The sequence below is a fragment of the Penicillium subrubescens genome (assembly GCF_028828155.1).
Source record: "Penicillium subrubescens strain IBT 31985 chromosome Unknown utg000005l_segment0_segment0, whole genome shotgun sequence".
Classification (NCBI taxonomy): domain Eukaryota; kingdom Fungi; phylum Ascomycota; class Eurotiomycetes; order Eurotiales; family Aspergillaceae; genus Penicillium; species Penicillium subrubescens.
Genome location: NW_026643155.1, coordinates 323487 through 343971, shown reverse-complemented (window position 1 = coordinate 343971; position 20485 = coordinate 323487). Strand labels below are relative to the sequence as shown.

At 47.8% G+C, this 20485-nt stretch overlaps 7 protein-coding genes across 7 annotated transcripts; 4 read left to right on the top strand and 3 right to left on the bottom strand.

Moving 5' to 3' along the window:
* Positions 1–1023: 1023 nt before the first annotated feature.
* On the top strand, positions 1024–3215 carry N7473_006669 (Zn(II)2Cys6 transcription factor; the record flags this gene model as incomplete). Its single annotated transcript, XM_057152609.1, has 2 exons — positions 1024–1964; positions 2102–3215. 2 exons carry the CDS (start codon positions 1024–1026, stop codon positions 3213–3215), a joined length of 2055 nt encoding a protein of 684 aa, XP_057006947.1.
* Positions 3216–3313: 98 nt separating this feature from the next.
* N7473_006668 (CaiB/BaiF CoA transferase family protein) lies at positions 3314–4958 on the bottom strand (the record flags this gene model as incomplete). The annotated part of the gene is made up of 6 exons (XM_057152608.1): positions 3314–3456; positions 3520–4194; positions 4256–4353; positions 4424–4599; positions 4677–4748; positions 4797–4958. 6 exons carry the CDS (start codon positions 4956–4958, stop codon positions 3314–3316), a joined length of 1326 nt encoding a protein of 441 aa, XP_057006946.1.
* Positions 4959–5478: 520 nt separating this feature from the next.
* N7473_006667 (acyl-CoA dehydrogenase family protein) lies at positions 5479–6840 on the top strand (the record flags this gene model as incomplete). The annotated part of the gene is made up of 2 exons (XM_057152607.1): positions 5479–5505; positions 5569–6840. 2 exons carry the CDS (start codon positions 5479–5481, stop codon positions 6838–6840), a joined length of 1299 nt encoding a protein of 432 aa, XP_057006945.1.
* Positions 6841–8839: 1999 nt separating this feature from the next.
* Positions 8840–9148, top strand: N7473_006666 (uncharacterized protein; the record flags this gene model as incomplete). The annotated part of the gene is made up of 2 exons (XM_057152606.1): positions 8840–9060; positions 9097–9148. The coding sequence occupies 2 exons, from the start codon at positions 8840–8842 to the stop codon at positions 9146–9148; spliced, it is 273 nt and encodes a 90-aa protein (XP_057006944.1).
* A 2285-nt stretch (positions 9149–11433) lies between these two features.
* On the bottom strand, positions 11434–12531 carry N7473_006665 (uncharacterized protein; the record flags this gene model as incomplete). The annotated part of the gene is made up of 1 exon (XM_057152605.1): positions 11434–12531. The coding sequence occupies one exon, from the start codon at positions 12529–12531 to the stop codon at positions 11434–11436; it is 1098 nt and encodes a 365-aa protein (XP_057006943.1).
* A 2254-nt stretch (positions 12532–14785) lies between these two features.
* N7473_006664 (uncharacterized protein) lies at positions 14786–15614 on the bottom strand (the record flags this gene model as incomplete). The annotated part of the gene is made up of 3 exons (XM_057152604.1): positions 14786–14987; positions 15043–15231; positions 15289–15614. The coding sequence occupies 3 exons, from the start codon at positions 15612–15614 to the stop codon at positions 14786–14788; spliced, it is 717 nt and encodes a 238-aa protein (XP_057006942.1).
* Positions 15615–19489: 3875 nt separating this feature from the next.
* N7473_006663 (uncharacterized protein) lies at positions 19490–20470 on the top strand (the record flags this gene model as incomplete). Its single annotated transcript, XM_057152603.1, has 1 exon — positions 19490–20470. One exon carries the CDS (start codon positions 19490–19492, stop codon positions 20468–20470), a length of 981 nt encoding a protein of 326 aa, XP_057006941.1.
* Positions 20471–20485: the final 15 nt, after the last annotated feature.

Below are 20485 nucleotides of genomic sequence, written 5' to 3'. Positions count from 1 at the left end.
TCTCCCGAACCCAACGGGTCGGTCGAGGGATTGCGGGTTCCCGTGGGGGTTTCGTTCGGTCACCTGCCGGGAAACTTGGGAACATCCCGGCAGTCCCGTGATTTTGGGATCTTTTCGTTCCCCCGGAGAACTTCCACGCGGGTCGGGATTTGGGCAAATTAACTGCACTCTGGGGGGAAAAACGAGGAGATAGGGGGTCTCGGCAATTTGACTCGGCCAATTGAATTGCTGATCTCAGACCACCCCGGCTTGGAAGCAAGGAAATGTTTAGCCGAATCCATACGTCAGCCCCGGGGGAATCCTTGAGAGTTTGGGGAGCATGGGGGTTACGGGGGTTGTGTTGGGGACCCCAAGATTCTTCTCGTGGCTGAGTGAGACGTCACTAAATCCGCGGAGATCAGGAAAAAAAAAGTGAGACATGATTAACGAGGTCCAACCAAAAAGCTCTTCCAGATGAGCTTATTTGACTGTGATTGGTAACTCTGATTCTTCTGTTTATACATAGTGCCTCTAGCGACCACGTGACTTTCTCCTTCCAGGTGCTGAATTTCTCGTCTTAGCTTCCACTTGAATGTCCTGAAGTTGATCATGTATGTGTATGTGTAGGAAATTGCGAGTAGGAGTAATCCAAGAGAAATGCTGAATCAGAAGGACAATCGATCCAAGGCCTGACTCTGCCAAAGGAGAATCTCAACAAGGGATACTTCAAGTCACGTGACTGACTGTAGCCCATGGTAAAATCTGCGACTACCTTGAGGCTTTACCTTGACAGTGATGCACCGAAAACAAAAAATTATGGGCACTAGGAGATAGTGGGAAGCCCCAAAACCCAAAATGGTCACGATGTATTGTGAATGCTATCCGGGGCCCCCGTCCCGTTTTCTCGGTGAGATCTGTATGTAACCGCAACTTCTCCGCACTCTCGGCTTCGGCCGAGGCACACATCCTCGTTCTTGCCTGTCAGCTCCGACCACATCCACCTTGGTTGGCAACGGCGATTTGCCTGAAAATGCAGTGACAAAGATGCCGGCATGCCAGCGCTGCTACTCTCGTAAAACAAGATGCGACCGGCGCACTCCCAATTGTACCTCATGTGTCAAAACTGGCTCCTCCTGCCGATACCCCGATAAACGCCGAGACCGACAACGGCAGCAGGAATACCTCAAGTCTGTTGAGTTACGCCTTCAAGAACTTGAACGAGAGAAAGAGAGACCGACTCAGCACTCACCTTCCGATCATGATTTGCAGGATGATACCAATTCGATCCGTACTGGTGAAGGCCTGCACAAATCACCAAACCAGAACTCTGGCCTTGGAGCTTGGCAGTCTCCAACGATATCGATGAATTCAACACAGCATACTCCATCCGAAGAAACCCGATATCTAGGGTCTAGTAATGGGGTTGGCTTCGTGGATGTTGTTGAACGAGTCGTCGAGACCTCTTCGACGGGCGGGCTATTTGATCGACTCGCCAATAGCCGTTCTACATCCGAAAAGAAAGCATTACCAGTTGTCAACGACCCCGCAAGACTCGTCGACAGGAAATTGGCTATTCCATTGATTGAATCCTATTTCGAACACTGGCATGTGACATTTCCACTATTGTATCGACCAGGATTTATGATCATGATGGAGGAGATTTACAACAATCCCAATATTTACCATCAAAGTCCCACAAAAGCATTTGCATTTGACATGGTGTTGGCGTTGGGATCGGTCTCTTCCAAAAAGGCATGGCCTTTTACTGACACGGAGGCTCATTTTGCTAGAGCTTTGGCTCGGCTGGATGAACTTTCCAAATTTCGGGATATTCGATTTTTGCAGGCCCTTCTTCTCTATTGCAAATATGGAATTCATGCTAGTCTTCGTGATACTTCTACAGAGATGTGGGAGATACTGGGCAAGGCAACGCGATTATGTGTGGAGCTTGGGCTGCATGACGATGTCTCAGTGGTTTCCAAGAGGTGTGAAGTTCACCTCACGGGTCAAATACCTGCTTCGTTGCTTTTGGAGATGCAAAGAAGGTGCTTTTGGTGCTATTATAACTTGGAAAGGTGGGTCTAGGATATCCGAGACAAAGTTTTTCCGCTAATTGTGATAGGATTGTGACCGTTTCCCTGGGCAGGCCACTCGCACTCTACGATGATGATATCCATGTGCCATTGCCATTGGTGATAGAGGATACATCACTGGACAAATCTGAGATTTCGGTGCACTTACCACGGGAGACATCTCCATTTCTACATCATATTCGATTACGCACAATTCAAGCTAAAATACACCAGTCCATGTACACGAGTCGATCCACACAATCACTTCCCCTGCGTGAAAGACAGCTTATCCGGAGAGATCTCTACAACCAACTCCAATCTTGGAATGATGATCTACAGCTCCTTGCCTTACCAACGGTGGATAGTGCTTCACGTGCACCCTCTGTATTCTTCCATGTTAATTGGTATCACGCCCTATATCACAGCGGCTGCTTGATGCTATTCCGACCATCAGCCACATTCCCCGCAATGGAAGGTCTGAACGATGACGAAGACATTGACGATGTTCTACTAATTCTCTGGAACTCATCCCGCCAGGTCCTGGCGAACTACCTTGAGCTTTTGCGTACTCGTCACTTGAATTACTCATGGTCCTGTCTGTACATGATCTTCATGGCTGGGCTGGCAAATGTGTACTGCGTAGGCTGCTGTGCTCAGCGGAAAAGACGAGGCGTCGCGGCTTTTGTGCCGTCATATTGGGATGCCATATCTGATTCGCGTGATTGCTCGAATCTTTTGACTGCCTTTTGTGAGAGGTGGAATGATGCTCGTTCGTCGTGTGATATTTTTAATAGACTCAGTATGAGTGCTTTGAAGGGGTTAGCTGCTGTGAGCTTTTCGCAGAGCAATGAGAATTTGAATAACATGAGAGTCGTTTTGGAAGAAGATCATATCTTCTCTCAGGAACCGTTTGGGACTGTGACGACTAGAGGCGGATCGACTTGTGCGACTGCCTCTTCTAATCATGTGAACCAAGAAACAAGCACACGTGAATTTATAGACACAAACGGATGCCTCGGAAAATATCCACTCGGCTCTCCCGGTGACCTTGATCCGATTGTCGATTTCCAGCAAGTCTTCCAGGACATGCAGAATTCGATACACAGGAGTGATTTTACGGAAACAAACGAAGTCATGAGAGGGTTCTCACAGGATTGGTTTTGATTGTTCAATTGTCACGAACTGGATGTCAATTGATGCAAGTTTTTAGCTTAGGCCTAAGATCTCTAAATGAAACTCCTCTGATTTTTGGGACTACAGCTCTATATAGCTCCTTTCTTCCGAAGATTAGAAATAGTAGCAGAGGAAATGCCAACTTCTTGTAGCACATCATCCGTGTGCTCTCCCAGGGCTGGTGGACCACATCGGATTGAAGGTTTAGACTCACTAAACTTGACTGGCATGCCTATTCAACTCGATAGAAATGAATTAGTTAATGATTTGAATGAAAAGTAAAGGGGAAAATCACCAAGAACTTGTATCTTCCCTGATACCGCTGCATCTTGCTCAACGGTTTGAATCATATTCCGGGCAATAGCCTGGGGATGTGAAAACACCTTCTCCATACTATTAATAGGGCCGTAAGGCAACCCACTGCCGTCAAACTTATCTTCCCAGTAAGAAGTAGTTTTCGAAGCGAATTCTTCGTCCAGAATGCGCTTCAACTCTTTTCGATTTTCGATTCTCGACTTGTTATCCACAAACCGAGGGTCTTCGGCTAACTTGGTATTCCCTAATCGTTCGCATAACAAATTGAACTGCCTGTCATTGACCGCGCCAACAACAATGTATGCATCTTTTGTCGTGAATGCCTCGTAGGGGACAATAGTTGGATGTCCCGTACCCCATCGCTGTGCTTCTTTGGCAAGATTTAACCACGCCATGCCCACGTTTGCTAGGATGGAAATAGTAGTCTCAAACAGTGAGGTGTCAATCTTCTGACCAAGACCGGTTTTTTCCCGGGCAAGTAATGCGGACGCAATGGCGCCGTGTAGATAAAGTCCCGTGCACATGTCTATGATGCCGACTCCTGGCTTGGTAGGTGGCCCATCTCCCTCCCCTGTGACGTGAAGCAATCCACCCTCGGCGGCGCCTATAACGTCATATCCTGCACGTTTTGAATACGGACCATCAGCTCCGTAGCCTACATTGAAATTAGAATCTTTGTGAGCTATTTTGAGGGAAGATCATTAATTGACACGTACCGGATACGCTCGCTAAAATAAGAGATGGATTGACCTTCTTCAAAATTTCATAACCGAGGCCCAGACTTTCAAGCTTGCCAGGTACGAAATTCTCAACGCTGAGGGTTGATCAAATAAAAGTTAGAGAGGGCTGCATCTTCTCTGATGTCCCAAAGAATTCGCACTCACACGACGTCCGCGTTCTTTGCGAGCTGTAAGACCACAGCCCTTCCCTGCTCATGCTTCAAATTGACCGAAATAGAACGTTTATTGCGATTGATTGTATTAAAATAAAGAGACGTATCTGTGGCAGTGGGCTTCCAGATAGCCTCCTCTCCTGCCTCACGCCAAAGGCGGGTGTCATCCTGATGGGTATGTCAATTTTGGTCCTCCAGGGAGAGGTGTTGCTCCCAAAGGAGAAGGTAAGATGTGAAAAACTCACGCCACCTTTGGGATGCTCAACTTTGATCACGTCTGCACCATAGTCGGCAAGGATTTGTGTACAGAATGGGCCCTGACGGTGTCAGTCAAATAGTCTCTCAAATAATGTGTGCGTGCTTACTGCTAGAACCCGCGATAAGTCAAGGATTTTTACGCCTGCTAAGGGCCCAGGCTGATTGTGAGAAGTCTGTGCGTGGATTCTGCGTATCTTGAGGAAGCTTGGAGATCGAGGCAGTGCGAACGGAGATGGTCGTGACGATAATGTGCGAATTAAAGACGGCATCTTCATTGATCCAGATAAAATCAGCCAGACCGAAAATAGTGCAGTCGTCAAGTATTAGAGGCTATGTCAAGAAGTCATTCAAATGTGAAAGTAAGAGCTTAGAGGGAGGAATAGATGAGCGCTATTGTTAGCTTGCCACGGCGTTCTTTATCCTCGGGTGCTCAATCAAACAGGGTGACTGAAAATCAAGGATTACCACGTAGCGACCACCGAAATTCAACACCGAGGCTGGCAAACGGCGAATCCCCGCAAATAATCTACTTGGGAACCCTTGAATCATCGTATGTAGTGGGGCACCCTTGTCTCTACTGGCTACGCAAATTCCGTATGTACAACGTAGTCCGGACCTCGGGCGCGACATGCGATCGACGGGCGGGGTTTTCGGCTTTTTTCCCCGACAACTTGGTTGTATAATGATCAATACTAAGAAGCATGTAGCCAAAGATATTCTCCCAATTTTTGAAGTCTGATAGGAACGTCGAATTTCGAAATCCCCGAGATCTGAGAAAGATAAGGAAAAATGTCACTTCCAGCGCGCAGACTCATCGTGCGTCCACCTTGTGCAATCTCCCGGTCAGAAGATGTGAAGAAGCTGACCCAATTAAAATAGAACCAACCTTGGAGTAGACGGCCTCAGTTACAGCTCGGCCTCCGTGGGAACCATCTGAGGTTTCCGCGACGTCTTCATGCCCGTGCAAAAGAGTATCTGCAAGCTCACGATCCCGACCTCACTGATTCACAGCGGACTGTCCGCGAAGCCATCGTCAAAATCTGCGCCAATTACCCTGACGAATATTGGCTAAAGCAAGAGGAAAAGAAGGAGTTTCCAATCGAGCTTCATAGAAAGCTTGCGGATGATGGGTGGCTAGGAATCTGCATCCCGCCCGAGTTCGGGGGGTCAGGCCTGGGCATATCTGAAGCTGCGATTATGATGCAAACTCTATCGGAGTCGGGAGGAGGAATGACCGCTGCTTCTGCAGTACACATGAATATATTTGGCCTGGAGCCAGTGGTCAAATTTGGAACAGAGGAACAGAAACGTCGCTGGCTCGAGCCATTAGTTCGTGGTCGAGAGAGGGCATGTTTCGGTGTCACGGAGCCTAATACTGGGCTCGATACGTTAAAACTACAGTCAACGGCTCGAAGAGATGGTGATCATTATATCTTGTCGGGCCAGAAGGTCTGGATTTCCACGGCACAGAATGCGCACAAGATTCTAATTCTTGTGCGCACGACCCCTCTTGATCAAGTCAGTAAACCCTCACAAGGTCTTTCACTATTTTATACCGATCTTGATCCGTCCATCGTGGAAATCACCGAGATTCCCAAAATGGGTCGTGCGGCCGTTGACACAAACTCGCTCTTTTTCGATAATTGGCGCGTTCCAGCGACCGATATGGTCGGCCAAGAGAACGAGGGATTCAAAATGATCTTGCATGGGATGAATGCTGAGCGCATTCTAATCGCGGCCGAAGCTCTTGGCCTTGGATATGCTGCTATCCGACGAGCAGCGAATTATGCAGGCGACAGACACGTGTTTGGACGTGCTATTGGACAGAATCAAGCGATTCAACACCCGCTGGCTGACAGCTGGATGAAGCTCGAAGCGGCTAGATTGATGATATACCATGCCGCGCGGCTATATGATGAGGGGTATTCATCCGGGGAATATGCCAACACCGCGAAGTATTTGGGCGCCGAAGCAGCATTTCAAGCTTGCGAGAGAGCGGTCATGGTGCATGGAGGGATGGGGTATGCGAAGGAATATCATGTGGAAAGATATTTGCGTGAAGTGTTGATTCCTCGAATTGCACCAGTGAGTCGGGAGATGATCTGTAATTATATTGCGGAGAGGGTGCTTGGGCTGCCAAAGTCGTACTGAATTTGAGTCTAACCTAGCGACTCACTCCAAACACGATCCTCGATTAGCATAGAAATCGTTATTAACTGGCTAGGTACTGTTTCAGCTATATCGAGGCCTGTCCAGCGTTCAACTCAACAACCCCGCGGGATGTCAATTATTTCGTCAAACAGTGAATTATGGTTGAAGCCTTCCTGAAACGTGTGTTTACACCTGAGATTGTGGAGAAGTGTTCCTCACCTCAAGACGCTATTGAATGTGATCAACCTTGCCAAGATCCAGCGGAGCGGGAATTGTCCTCGTGCTGGTGATGTAAATAGCTGCGCCTGTCATCATTCCCAACGCCATCGTGCATGATGAGCTTGATGACGCAGAGCGCAGTGTTACATCAATGCCTTGACAAGCGATGCCGACTCAAAAGTCTTCCAAAGCTAAAAATGACTGGGAATATCGAAAGAAATATTTCAATTCCTAGAGCCCGGAAATCGACACGTTGATGGACATGGTCGGACTAGAGTCAGTGAAGGAAAAGTTCTTGGCTATCAAATCAAAGGTCGACCTTTCGGTTCGGCAGAATGTCGATTTGAGTCGGGAACGATTTGGGTCTGTGCTGCTTGGGAATCCTGGGACTGGCAAGACAACGGTAGCCCGTCTCTAATACTAAATTCTTGGCAGCGGTAGGGGTCATTCCTGGCTATGAATTTATCGAAACGACTAGGTCTAGGCTTGCAAATAAGGGTGTCTTAGGATATAAGAAAACCATCGAAAAGCTTCTCAGGGATAGCGGAGGGGCTATTTTTATCGATAAAGCCTATCAACTCGTTCAGGGTAGTAGTGTTGTAGGGAGCCAGATCGTCGACTTCCTTCTGGCTGAGGCCGAGAACCTAACAGGAAAAATCGTCTTTATACTTGCCGGATATCAGCGACCGATAGAAAAGTTGTTCGGTTATAATCCTGGACTACCCGGTCGTTTTCCACATAAGCTGAAATTTGACGACTTTAACGACATGGAGTTGATGTAAATCTTGTAGAACAGGATTGAAAAGACATACAACAAGCAAATAAAAGTGGACGATAGCCTTAGGGGTCTCTACTGCCGCATTGCCGCTCGTCGAATAGGCTGCGGACGCGGGCGTGCGGGCTTCGCAAATGCAAGAGCTGTTAAGAATGCTATAGCAAAGATTTCCGAGAGACAGTCTGAGCGGCTAGCCTAGCAGAGGCAGCAAGGTGTCTCACTAGTTAACGACTTTTTCTTAGATAGGCAGGATATAATTAGCCCAGACCTATCACAAGCACTGAAATCATCCAAAGCATAGCAAAGACTGCAAGATATGATCGGACTGGGTGCTGTAAAAAAGACACTCAAAGCCCTTACGGATACACTGTAGTTTAACTATCGACGTGAGCTTAATAAACAACCCCTAGTAGAGTACAGTCTTATTCGAGTCTTCCTTGGGAATCCTGGAACTGGAAAAACTTCAATCGCAAAGATCTACAGGCAGATACTCGTGGATATCGGGTTTCTATCCAGTGGTGAAGGTAAGCAGAACAGCTTGATCCTTAGTGTTATATTATTAACTAGTCGTGCAGTGGTCGTGAAGAATCCGTCCGATTTTGTGGGCAGCGTGATAGGAGAGTCCAAGAAAAACACGAAAGGGATTCTCGCGGCTACATTAGGAAAGGTTCTCGTTATTGACGAAGCCTATAGTCTCTTTACTAGAGGAATATCGGATGGTACAGGGGCCAGAAGTAACTAATTCAGGAGTGCTGTTGTTGATACCATCGTGGCTGAGGTACAGAGCACACCCGGCGATAACAGGTATGTTCTGCTCCTAGGTTACAAAGACTAAATACAGCAAATGTTCTAAAATATCAACCCTGGCCTCAGCCGGCGCTTCCCCTAGACCAGGCATTTGTCTTTGAAGATTTCACCAAGCAAGAGCTGGATCTTATTCTGGATCTTAAGCTCAAAGCACAGGGATAAAGTGTTACCAACCGTGCTCATCGTGTGGTCTCGGAGATGCTAGAACGAGCTCGAAATCGACCTGACTTTGGAAATGCCGGCGAGATTGATATTTTGCTCAACGCAGCAAAGATATGCCAGCAAAAGCGGCTCTCCTCGGGTAGATCCACCACCCGAGTCTCCGACGCCATCCTGGACGCAGCTGACTTCGATGAGAACTTTGATCGCGCGAACAAGAATGAAGCGAGCGTTCCAAAACTGTTTGAAGGGGTGGTGGGGTGTGAAAACACAAAAAATAATAATTTTATCATTAGTTTTCTCAAATGCCATTTTTCTGTACAATATGGTGTATGTTTCGCGGCCTAATCAATTGTCTCTCTTAGGCAACTTCATGGGTTTGCGCGCCTCATTTTTGGTTGGTTGTGTACATCACTAATCTCAGATACATAGTTGGCGTCTTGAGAATAGAGCAACGCTAAGGCTGAACGTTTGTTTATTCCCAGCGAGAGCTTCTACTTCACTGTCAAGCCACCTTCGGTACCGAATGGATTGACTTTGCACCTCAGCAAGTGTTCGTGGAGATCAAGAAGATGACCAATAATGATGATTATTTTCACGACGAGCTCCAGGTTCCTCCTACACGCCATGCGGATGAGTTTTTGTTCTCGTGGCATTTGCGATACGGATGAAGGTTGTTCAATTCGACTTGCCATAGGTTTGTCACGGAAGGGTTGGATCTTGATGTCAGGAGTTAACCTCTACATTCGTGAAGGATGTCTTACAGATTTCTATCCTTTAATCCCGGAGCTTGGGAAATAACATTCACTTTTCGTCACACATTGGAACATACAAGTCAGGGTAGAGGCCTGTCAATCAGGTAGGAGAAAGGAGTCAAGTCAAAATTGTCTAAGAAGTCAAAGACTGTTTCTTGAGGAGTGTAGAATCTCCTCATTATCATACAGGATCGAGAGTAAGCTTCACTTGGAGTTCGCCAAATTCGATAGCCACCTCGTCGATGAAGCAAGATAACCGAAGTTTCGTCTGACCAGATTATATTCTTACAGTCTTCAATAGTCCAGTGTTGACGTTCTAAGGCCCGTTCAAGTCGAGCCTTCTTCATCCCCGGTGTCAATCCAGGCTTCCGAGTCGGCTTGGTCTTCCGAAAGCCGTTTTTTTAGGATTCGGCGAACGGTTTCGGCAGATATGTCGATCCCAAGCTTGCTAAGATCACCAGCAAGATCAGCACAGGATTTCTCCCGTCCATATCGATCAAATCGAACTTTCGAAATAACAATATCTTGGTTAGGGCATCCTGCTTAGTTGGTCTTCCAGAACGTGGTTTATCTTCCACATAACGATCATGAATCATAGGATCTTCGTGTGAGTTAAACCCCCGCTCTATAGCTCGCGCGTATATGCGGTTCACCGAGCTGACAGATAGACCAGTCAATTTCGCTACTTGATTTAGTAGTGAAGGCCCTGAGTGCAATGACCTGCGCGCGAACTGCCGTTTCGGTATGCATGTTGGTAGGTTAGTTGATGAGGAGAAAAAAGCATACAGGAAGTTAGGAGTAGTGTGTTCTAATCTACTGTATTCGGTAGTATTTGATTACCGCTAGTAATGTAGGTCGACGCAATACTTTTGAGAGCTAAAACAGGAGAATCGCTCCAAGCAGTCTGATCATACCAATACAGGTTGAGGCAAGAGAGAACAACCAACCTCAGCAGAGTGACGGCACGTAGCTGTACGGGAGAGATCATGCGTAAAGAAGAATAGAATAAGATTCCAGCAAACCCGAAAGATGAGTGTTTTCGTGTGTGTATTGAATGAGTGTCCTTGTACGGAGTAGTCTCTCCCTATTCCTCCAACATGAACAAGCGAGATAGCCAAAGCAGTGCAAGCTATTCAAACAGAACGGTCCTCGTATCACTTCCTCAAATCACTAAATGCAACAGCAAAACAAGAATAAAGTGTAATCGAATCCCCCACTACACTATGTACTGCGTAGTGGAAGTTGTCCGACCCACTGAATGTTTTCTTGCTGCCCTGTTGGTAGGCTCTGTACAATCATATCTCAAGCGTGGCAGACCTAGGAGTAATAATGTTCCGACCAACGTTCAAGAACACCGCTGGCGATCATGCCAGTTGCCAGAAATGAGATTCCAAGAGATGTTACGGTACTGTAGTATATCGATCATTCATGTTATCGTTCCAGCTGAATACAGCCATTACTGATAGCATTCTGCTAGAATCAAAATGCGGTAGCCTGAGTAGATTAGCGCATTTCGGATTATTTTTCCGGGAAACAAAATCGCATGAGTGTGGAGGTATAACTGATTTCGAAAATCGGTGGTACTGTAAGAGCAAGCATCTTTGCCGGTTGCATTGTGATCTTACACAGGCTGTGTCATCTAAGTCTTCGTAAGGCGGATGGGAGATTGCTGCACGATCTCGCTGGGTTAGGACTTGAACTTGGCTCTTGTGAAGCTCTAAAATTGTCTACTAGGAACTAGGGAAACGCAGGCGTGCTTATAAATCAATATCCTTCAGTGCTGGGACAACAGTACCCGTGGTCTAGATAGCTCCACAGCTCTGGAATTTGTTGCTGCTCGTGGCCGAATTCGAGTCCGAACTCGAATTCGACTCCGACTCAGCTGTTGCCCATCTCGAGAGAAACCTCACTTAAGTTCGGCATGGCTTCCTTAAACTCGTCCAAATACCCTTGGTCAATATCCAGTTCCCACGGCCCCATACACGACTCCCTCTCCCCAAAGTCGATCCTCAGCACGCGCAGAGTCGCCCCGTGACGCGCCTTCAGCTCATCTAAATGCCGTCTCGTCGGCGGCGAGTGCGGGTTGCCCAGTGTCTTGCGGATCCCCTCGTCAAAGTCATACGGAACCCAGCAGAACTCGTGCAGCGGGTGCATCGTCGTGAGGGCCTCCGGCTCGAACACCAGGGAGTCCTCATCGTCGCTGTCGTGCAATATGCCCTCAAAGATGAGCGCCTCCAAGCACGGTAGCTGGGACTCGGAGAGGGCTGTCGCGAGCCCCTTGGGTCCGAGAAGGGGCGTCAAACATCCCTCTAGGTGGAGACGTCGGAGGAGCGGGAACTTGGGCGCAGGCGGCTCGACCCATTCATGGAACGTAGCGTACGCGTTGGCGGTCATATTGGTGAACATGTCGATATGGACGTAGTGCGTGAAGAAGTCGAGCCGCAGCTCCTCCAACCCGGCGAACTTGTCCATGGCCTGCCTAAGGCGTATGTCCGTTCCCCTATTGTACGAAAAAGGGGGATATGAGTGAAAGGGCATTTGCAAGCAAAGGCGATGCAGCTTCGACGGCAACTGCTCGAGCAACTCTGTGGCTTCCTCGATGTCCTCTTGGGCGGTCTCATCGTCGCGCGGGTCGTGCTCATAGTCGTCGTCTGAGTACAGCATCACTGAGAAGTTTCTCACTTGTGAAAGTGTCGAGCCTCCCATGGACTCGACCAGGTGTCGCAGGTCCCGCGTGTCGCATACACTAAAGACGGCTCTGCTCAGCAAGAGGGAGCTTGCGATGGCGTTGAGCCGCCGACATGTCAATAAGAGCGGTATGACGGGCGCTGCCCTCTCAGCATGCTCATGAAAGACGCGCTCCTTGATGCGAAAGGTTCGCCTCGAGTTGATTGGAGCGTCTGGAGCGCCGAGGCACAGCGACTGCTCGGCGATCTGGCTGAGGACCTCCTCGGGGAGGCCCAGCAGTGAGGGCATGTTGAGCTTGTGGATGAATTTTTGATGAGCCGTTTGTATTTAAGAACGAGGGTCCGCTAATGGCAAAATTCAGAGGAAAATAGTCTGCAACCCCGACTTTTGGGCTGCGACGCTCTCTCAGTGATGCCTCCGACAAGGGGATGGGACGTATTTGGCGGGGTGGTGCGCAACTTACGCCGAAAAATAAATACGGCATGGCTGATCTCAAACGCCCCCTCCCCAATCCACCGGCCCCTGTGTGAGTTTATTCAAAAGGGGGTGTGAGGTTAGCCATCCTCTAAATCTAATACCCCTTTGTCTGCAATGAGGGATACATGGAGGATGATCGTCTCTTCTGAAGGAACAGCTCGCAAAGAGGCTTTTTCAGCCTCTTCAAACGATGGTAGTTCGCCAATTGCTGAAATCAGCCTCGCCGTTCATTTGGCCAATCCTGGGTTAGAATTCAATGGATCTGCAAGTGCCAAGAGAGCACAGTTTCGGCCTGGTTCTATCTCTAGCCTAATGACAACATCTTGCTATCACAATAGAGTGCTATTTTTCTGTAGGTTGGTTGCCAATAATTGTTGTTCTTACTAGTGTACGAGGAGAGAGTAAATTGCCAATTCATTCTCCATACGATCTAATCCAATGAGATTAAACTCAACCCGCCAAGTCCCCATCACCCCACACTGCTTCAGGTTACAGTCCAATCGAGTGTAGAGTGTATAGCTGGTATCTATTATTGAAGGACCCACCATCGAGAGTGTGTATAGCTGGTATCTAGAGTTGGAGGATCCACCATCGAGAATTAAAAAAGGCACTAAACCATTTTCGGAAGCAATTCTCGAGGTCAGCTCCCGAAACAGGCTTAGCGCAATGTATTAAACAGACGAATACGCACAGTAAGATTCCTCCTTGATTATTCCATTAAAATCGCACACCACTCATTACACGGCAGAAATGGCTTCTCAGCACGGCCAATTGAGTGCGCTTGATGAGGAGAACGACCGACTGATAAGAGAGCGAGAAGAGAAGGAATATACAAGTCAAGTAAGCAGATATTTGCCAGATATCTATCAAATATCTGGTAGATATCTACATAAACGGTCATCGCCATCTCTCTCCCTACCCGCTCTAATGAGGCGGTCATTTTCCTCATCGAGCGGATTTAGCTGGCGTTCAGTAGCCATTGCTGCTTTCTGATGCAATAGGTGTGTGTGTCCTAAGGGAAGTGGTGTGCGAGCGGGGTTAATGGGAAAATGAATCTTACTGTGCGTATTCCGCTGTTTAATACAAGACGCTAGTCTACTTACAGAACCTCAGCTCTACATTAGATTCCCAAAGGGGCTTAGCGCATTTTAGGTTGGTGTCGATGGTGGGGCGTTTTCGTGTAGAGGCCAGCTATACGGAGTACACTCCACGATGTGGGTGCGTCGCAAGATGTTCGACAGTAGACAGGTCGAGTTTTGGTCCGTTTGATAACGGTCGACGAACAATGCAGGCACCCGTCTACGGGCCACAACCCTACGAAGGCGGGAGCACGCACAAGGGACGAATCAGGGGCTGAGAAACCGCAATCAGGGCTGGTTACAATTGACAATAGAGTATAGGTATGGATTAAGAAGAGAACAAAACCGGCGGTTGGATCTGGCCAATGAGTTAATATCTCTCGCTTCCAGAAAATTCCGCAACCAAGAGGAGCAATTCAGCTGGCAAAAAAGAATCATCGTTTTCCTCTTTAAAACTCTGTTCCGAAGTGCTCTGGGTCGCAAAGACTAATGCCGAGTCGCTCCCGCCTCCAATTTGACTATATGCACTTAGATCTAATCACCCAGACTATAGGCAATCGGGTTTTTAGTATTAACGTGTCTCAGGAGGATAGAGCGTTTTGGGGAAACTAATCGCTACAAACGTTGAATTGAACCTGTTGGCAATATAGCCTACATCCCGCAATACAATTTGCCCATGATTAAGGGGGGCCGCTCACAAGATCACTCTCGGCCTTCCAGACAATATTAGCGTTTCAATTTTATAGTGCCGTATTGTCCTTAATCGGCGCTATTTCAATCGATCCAGGTTCAATAACAAGTAACAAGTTCAACGTCCTTCTCCAAGTGCCGGCTGCAGCCGGTGCACGCTTTTGTCGGCGGTCCAATGCTGAATATGCTCGATCACAAACACATTGAAGACAAGCGATTTCAAAAAGATTCACCTGGGAAGTCAACTTGACAATTCACAGATTCACAGCCAACTATTTCCCATCCATCGTCGCACATCAGAATCCAACCGCCCCCCACGAACTAGCCGTGTATTCACCCTGTTGGAATTCCCAACCTGCCATAACACTGGTCAAGTAGTCACTCCCGCTATACCATCCATTGCTAATGCCATGCTCGAAGAATGGAGACAGACTGCCTGAGAACCAACCTGAGTTAGTGGGATCGACGTAACTCATAGTCAGATCGCCGGTAGGCCAACTATTGACTATGTGTTAGCAGTGTCAAAGGCTGTCATAAATGTAGCATAACGTACTGGAATAAGTAAACATCCCATGCCTTGCCTCCAAGGTTCACGTTTTGTGCCCACGGAATCGCGACACCTTTCGCATCGTAGTGGTCGGACAGAGGAGTATTAGGGAGCTGATGGGCTACCCAAATCATGATCTCATATTTCCCATTGCGGTTAGTTGGCGCATAACTTGGGTCAATGAAGATATCATAGCTATTTCGTTCAATTGAATGAGTTCTCGATCCAGTGTCCAGGGGCATAGTGTCTTACCAAGCATCATATCCATGGCCTGCTGCAGGGGCAGAGGTCTGGCTGAACCAGGTTTTGTGTCCGGGATTAAGATCGTTGATCTTCTTAGGCAGAGTATGAACTGGCGACCAAGTGCCCCAGTCCTCTCCGGTAACCATCACGACAAATCCGGTACCGCCTGGTGCAGACACTCCCCACGAGTTGTCGTTGTTATACCATGGATTGATACTTCCAGAAGTATTGAAGTGCTTGAAGTAGTAACTGCCTGAGTCGGCGCCATAGACAGGGCGACAAACCCCATTCAAGAGGATAAAACAAGTGGAGATGAAACGATGAAACCAATTCATTGTGACTGTCACAAGCCTTTCTTTTTGTCTGATCACGGATCTGAAGGCACCCTCGTTGACGAAATAGAAAGCAGAGACGGTATATATACTTTGTAGAACCCAATGAGAGCCAAGAATGATCGCAGGTAATAATAAATCTGAGAATGTCTCCTGAACTCACCTACTCGCTCGCTCTTTACCCCTTTTTGGAGAGATCGACATACTCTTGCGAATAATCTGCGCCCAATTTATCTGATACGGCTGATATTCCCGATCTACCTCATACCCGGCATTAAATTAGCCGCGATGATAAAAAGGAACAACTGTGGGATTCAAAGCTTACCTATCATGAGGAAACCTCTTCAAGAGCAAGAGAGATAGCTGGTTAATTTATTCGGCACGGAGTGTGTCCGAAATGTCTCATACTGGCATCACGATATGACTTGGATTTCGACTGAAGTGGCGTAGTCCTTTTGCGGTGGGATTTTAGGCCTCTTTGAAATTGCCTAGGAAGCTAAGTGGCTTGGAACGAATTCGTCAATGAAAATTCGAGGGAAAACAAATCCCTTGAGCTCTCCGCTCTTCTAAGACACGGCACAGTCCTGCCTAAGCGCCTTATGTGGGGCTGCTATGGTGTTAGCCTTCGGGATGTCTTAGCCATGCCACGTTCAAGCATAGATATTGAGTCGGACCCTCAAAAGGTTAGCCTCGGTCTCTTAGATATTAAATATTTCTTCATAGGACGGACGAAATTTCCCAAAAGGCCAAAGGGCATACTCCGGATCCGCCGGGCAAAAAGGTGGGATAGTGTGCTCAGGGGAACTCGTCACTCCGTACACATGGCTTTCCTGACGCGAGAGATGAGTGTGATAAAACTGGAGAGGGAGCCCCTAGGTCGTATTTTCCCCACAGTTTATAGCGAAAAAGGAAAATTCGAAGGAACCGACGCTGCGTCAACGCTACTTCAGGGTGTCGAGCCTTCGAGAAGCATCGCATTGTGTAGCAGAGCGGGTAGAATCTCGCCCGAGATATCCGGGCATGTTTAGTGACCGGCCCCTTACAAAAATTACCATTTATTGGTGACCTCACACAGTCAATAGGAGCAAGAAGAGTATAGTTTGGCCCTAACGGGTCACCTGTCGCTGCGGTCGTAGACCATAGCGTCAGAAAGGGCCCATCCGCGCTCCGGTATAAGGAGGCAATGTGTCTGTATTGTAGTGGATTATATATACAGAGGGAAGGCGGGAGGATAAAATCGGACTAAAATGCGTGAGAGATGACGAGCTACTCGCAGAAGAAAAGCAATTGACTTTGGTGAGGCAGTTGTAGGAGGAGGGAGGAAGCCGTCAGTAATGTCGGTGTATATATCACGTTCGGGCGACGCTAGGCATTGTGAGGCAACCACATTAAAACTATAGTACGGAGTATATATATCCACATTGCTCGATCGGAGCGTAATTTTGGGAATGTTTATAATAATTATTTTTTGAATATATAAAACATGCCGTACTAATTCTTATGCTAAGAGATCATAGCGTACTTGAATCAAGCCAGAGCATCTTCTCGTTGATTTATCATGACTGAAGAAATCGCATCTGGTATGGGGTTTTGGGGTGATCCTCTCGGTCGTGGATTATGCTACCCGTTGGCATTGAGTTAAAGATACCCCTGCGGCATTTACAGTAAGCCAGGTGAAGAGGTAAAAGTCTGTTACCTTCAAACCCGTTCAATGGCTGTCGGTATATTTCGAGGGATTTACGTGTCAGATGATAGTGAGGAGTGATTTCATGGACATGACGGCTTGCATACACACACTGTAGCCATGAAAGAGAGATTATTTGTGCAGAACCCAACATGTCAGTCTCGTCCTGTCGGGTCAATTCGAAGCGTCCACCGAGGTGATCGTCTGGTTCTGGCTTTGAGCCCCTGATCAAGCAGTTGGCAATCATATTTCGCATTTCTTGCTGAGACGCTCCCGATCGGATCATGTTAACAAGATGCTGCTACCTCGAATCATCTCTAATATTTCGGCCAAGAATGTGCGGTAGTATTCTAGTCTCTCTTGGGCCTCTTTCTGGGTGGCTTTGCGGTGCTGATCAGAGGACTGATCGACAATACACTCACGAATGTGCCTCTGGCATTCTGAGCATGGCGGACCATTCTTACACTGATAGGAGAGGTCAGAAGAGAACAGGAAACAGGCTGTGAGGCTGGTTCCGAAAAAAAAAGTATGAGCAAAATGTACCCTTGTCCGGTGTCTTCGGCACTCTTTGCAGGCAATCGAAGCTCTTTTTATCCTCCCCACCTTTTTTGCTGATACTGGCGCTAGCATAGGTCCACTTAGCGATACTGGCCAAGGCGCAATGACTGGAAACGAACCCGAAAGGCCTTGTTGGTCCGTTGGGAAGAACCATGGAACTGGTAGCTTGGGGAGAAATAGATAGATGCGATTGAAACCGAGAAAATTCTAGAAGAGAATCTGACCAAGCTCGAGGGAATTCTGGCCTGAGAAATTTCTTCATAGTATCGACCACACTTGAGCCTTCGTGCTGGGAAGAGTGTGTGAAGCTGTCACTTTTCGGGTATCTCACGGATTTAAGGTTTCAGCGGGAGAGCGACGAAAAATCGGTCCTCGCTACTTGAAGGGTCGACGACTGGTTAGATTTGCAAGGCGAGTAGGATTATTCTCCTAGAACCCGTGTGAAACCAGAGAGGGGGCGGGGGCGTAGCTTGGCCGATCGATCGGCGATAATACATCCTTATTTATTTTAATCCGGTGCAGACGGCCAAATGGAATTCTCCCAACTGATAGAAACGTAGTCTGGGGGGTCGATTTCTGATACACATAACTGAGTTGCTTGAACCCTTCGATTACTCACTTTCGAATTCCCCTGGTTGTTAACGATTTGCGGTGTGCACTACGAGCGGATTTCTGTAATAGGAAGGGCTCTTTCCAAGAATATTACTTTTCTGTCTTACGGCTACCAGACGATCTACGATTCATCTTATAGTATAAGGACACGATCTCGTTCGGGAGATCTCGGTGGTAAGGAGCGACTCATATGACGCCGCTGAAATGAACTCCTATAAAGAAAAATGGACCCGGTATTACGCCCACAACTAGTTGGTTCGCCAAGTGTCTACGCTTATATACAGTTTATGATGTTCGTTAACGTTGGGGAATTCAGCCATTCCAACCCCGAATCCGGCCTCTGTTAGCGAGGACAACTCAGCGTGACCTCGCCCATGCTCAATTTTGTAGTTTCTTAATTAATCAATTCCTCTTGTTTGGGTTGGTTCCACCTGATCCTCATTCGTCAGAGTGTACACTAGCATATACGATTTCATCCCATCTTGTTAAATGTTTAATAAATCTAGGTTCTCGTTTGATACAATGTGACCTGAAAAATCGTGTTTAGTATGGTGTTTTGGGGTAACCCGCTCGGCCGTGAATTATGTTAACCTAGGAGTTTACGAGGGGAATAATATACTAACACAGACATATTTCAAGGTGTTTGAGTGTACGCTATTCTCAAAGATCATCACAAATCCTGTCTCGGCGACGTTTCCAGGGAAGGCAAAATCCCGACGGAATAGCTGCGACTACGGCGGGCAATAGGGATTGCGACCCACTTTGTGATACGGACTGTTCCCCACAAATTCCCCAGTTAAAAGGTCAAGTCGGAAAATAGCCGTGAAGATCTCGATTGCTGAAATGCTAAGATATTGGACTGCGCCAATGATTTCATGCGACTGAGGCATTTGTTCGCTCGGATATGTCGAAGTCGAAGTCCACTGTCGAGCTACCTCCAGGTTAAAGGTAAGGTATTTAACCTGTTTATTGTGCTCTCGTTAACTGCTTCCCAGTGCACTTTCTCAAACACCATAATCTTATCATGCGATCGCCCCTGGCGAAGATAGTCTTGCGGTCATCCGTTGCCTTGCTACTGGCATCGGTAGGCACTGTCGTGGCAAGCTGCAGTCTCCCATCAACCTATAGTTGGACATCAACTGGCCCGCTAGCACAGCCCAAGTCAGACTGGGTCTCGCTCAAAGACTTCACCAACGTGGTTTACAATGGCCAGCATCTCGTATATGCTTCGGTCGCCGATACATCGGGCGCCTATCACTCGATGAACTTTGGCCTCTTTAGCGACTGGTCCCAAATGCAATGGGCAAGCCAGAATCAAATGATCAATTCTGCTGTCGCACCGACATTGTTCTACTTCGCCCCCAAGTCCACCTGGGTCCTCGTCTACCAATGGGGTTCGACCACCTTCTCATACCGAACCTCGAGTGATCCCTCCGATCCGAATGGTTGGTCATCGGAGAACCCGCTTTTCACTGGTAGTATCTTTAACGGGGCCGCCCTCGACCAGGCCGTTATTGGTGACTCTGAGAATATGTACCTCTTCTTCGCAGACGACAACGGCAAGATCTACCGCGCCAGCATGCCTATTGGTAACTTCCCGGGGTCCTTTGGCAGCGCGTATGAGGTCGTCTTGAGCGATTCCCCCGAAAACTTATTTGAAGCCGTGCAAGTCTACACAGTCTCAGGTCAGAACAAGTACTTGATGATTGTTGAGGCGAGGGGTGAGAATGGGCGCTACTTCCGCTCCTTCACGGCCGATAATCTCGGCGGCTCGTGGAATGTTCAGGCGGGTACGGAGAGCCAGCCCTTTGCTGGAAAGGCTAACAGCGGCGCTACCTGGACGAATGATATCAGTCACGGCGATTTGGTTCGCAACAACCCAGATCAAACTATGTCTATTGACCCGTGCAATCTGCAGTTCTTATACCAGGGACGAGACCCCAATGTTAAACCCACGTACGACCTTCTACCTTATCGACCGGGATTGTTGACGCTGAAAAATTGATTGTCGTTGCGTGTT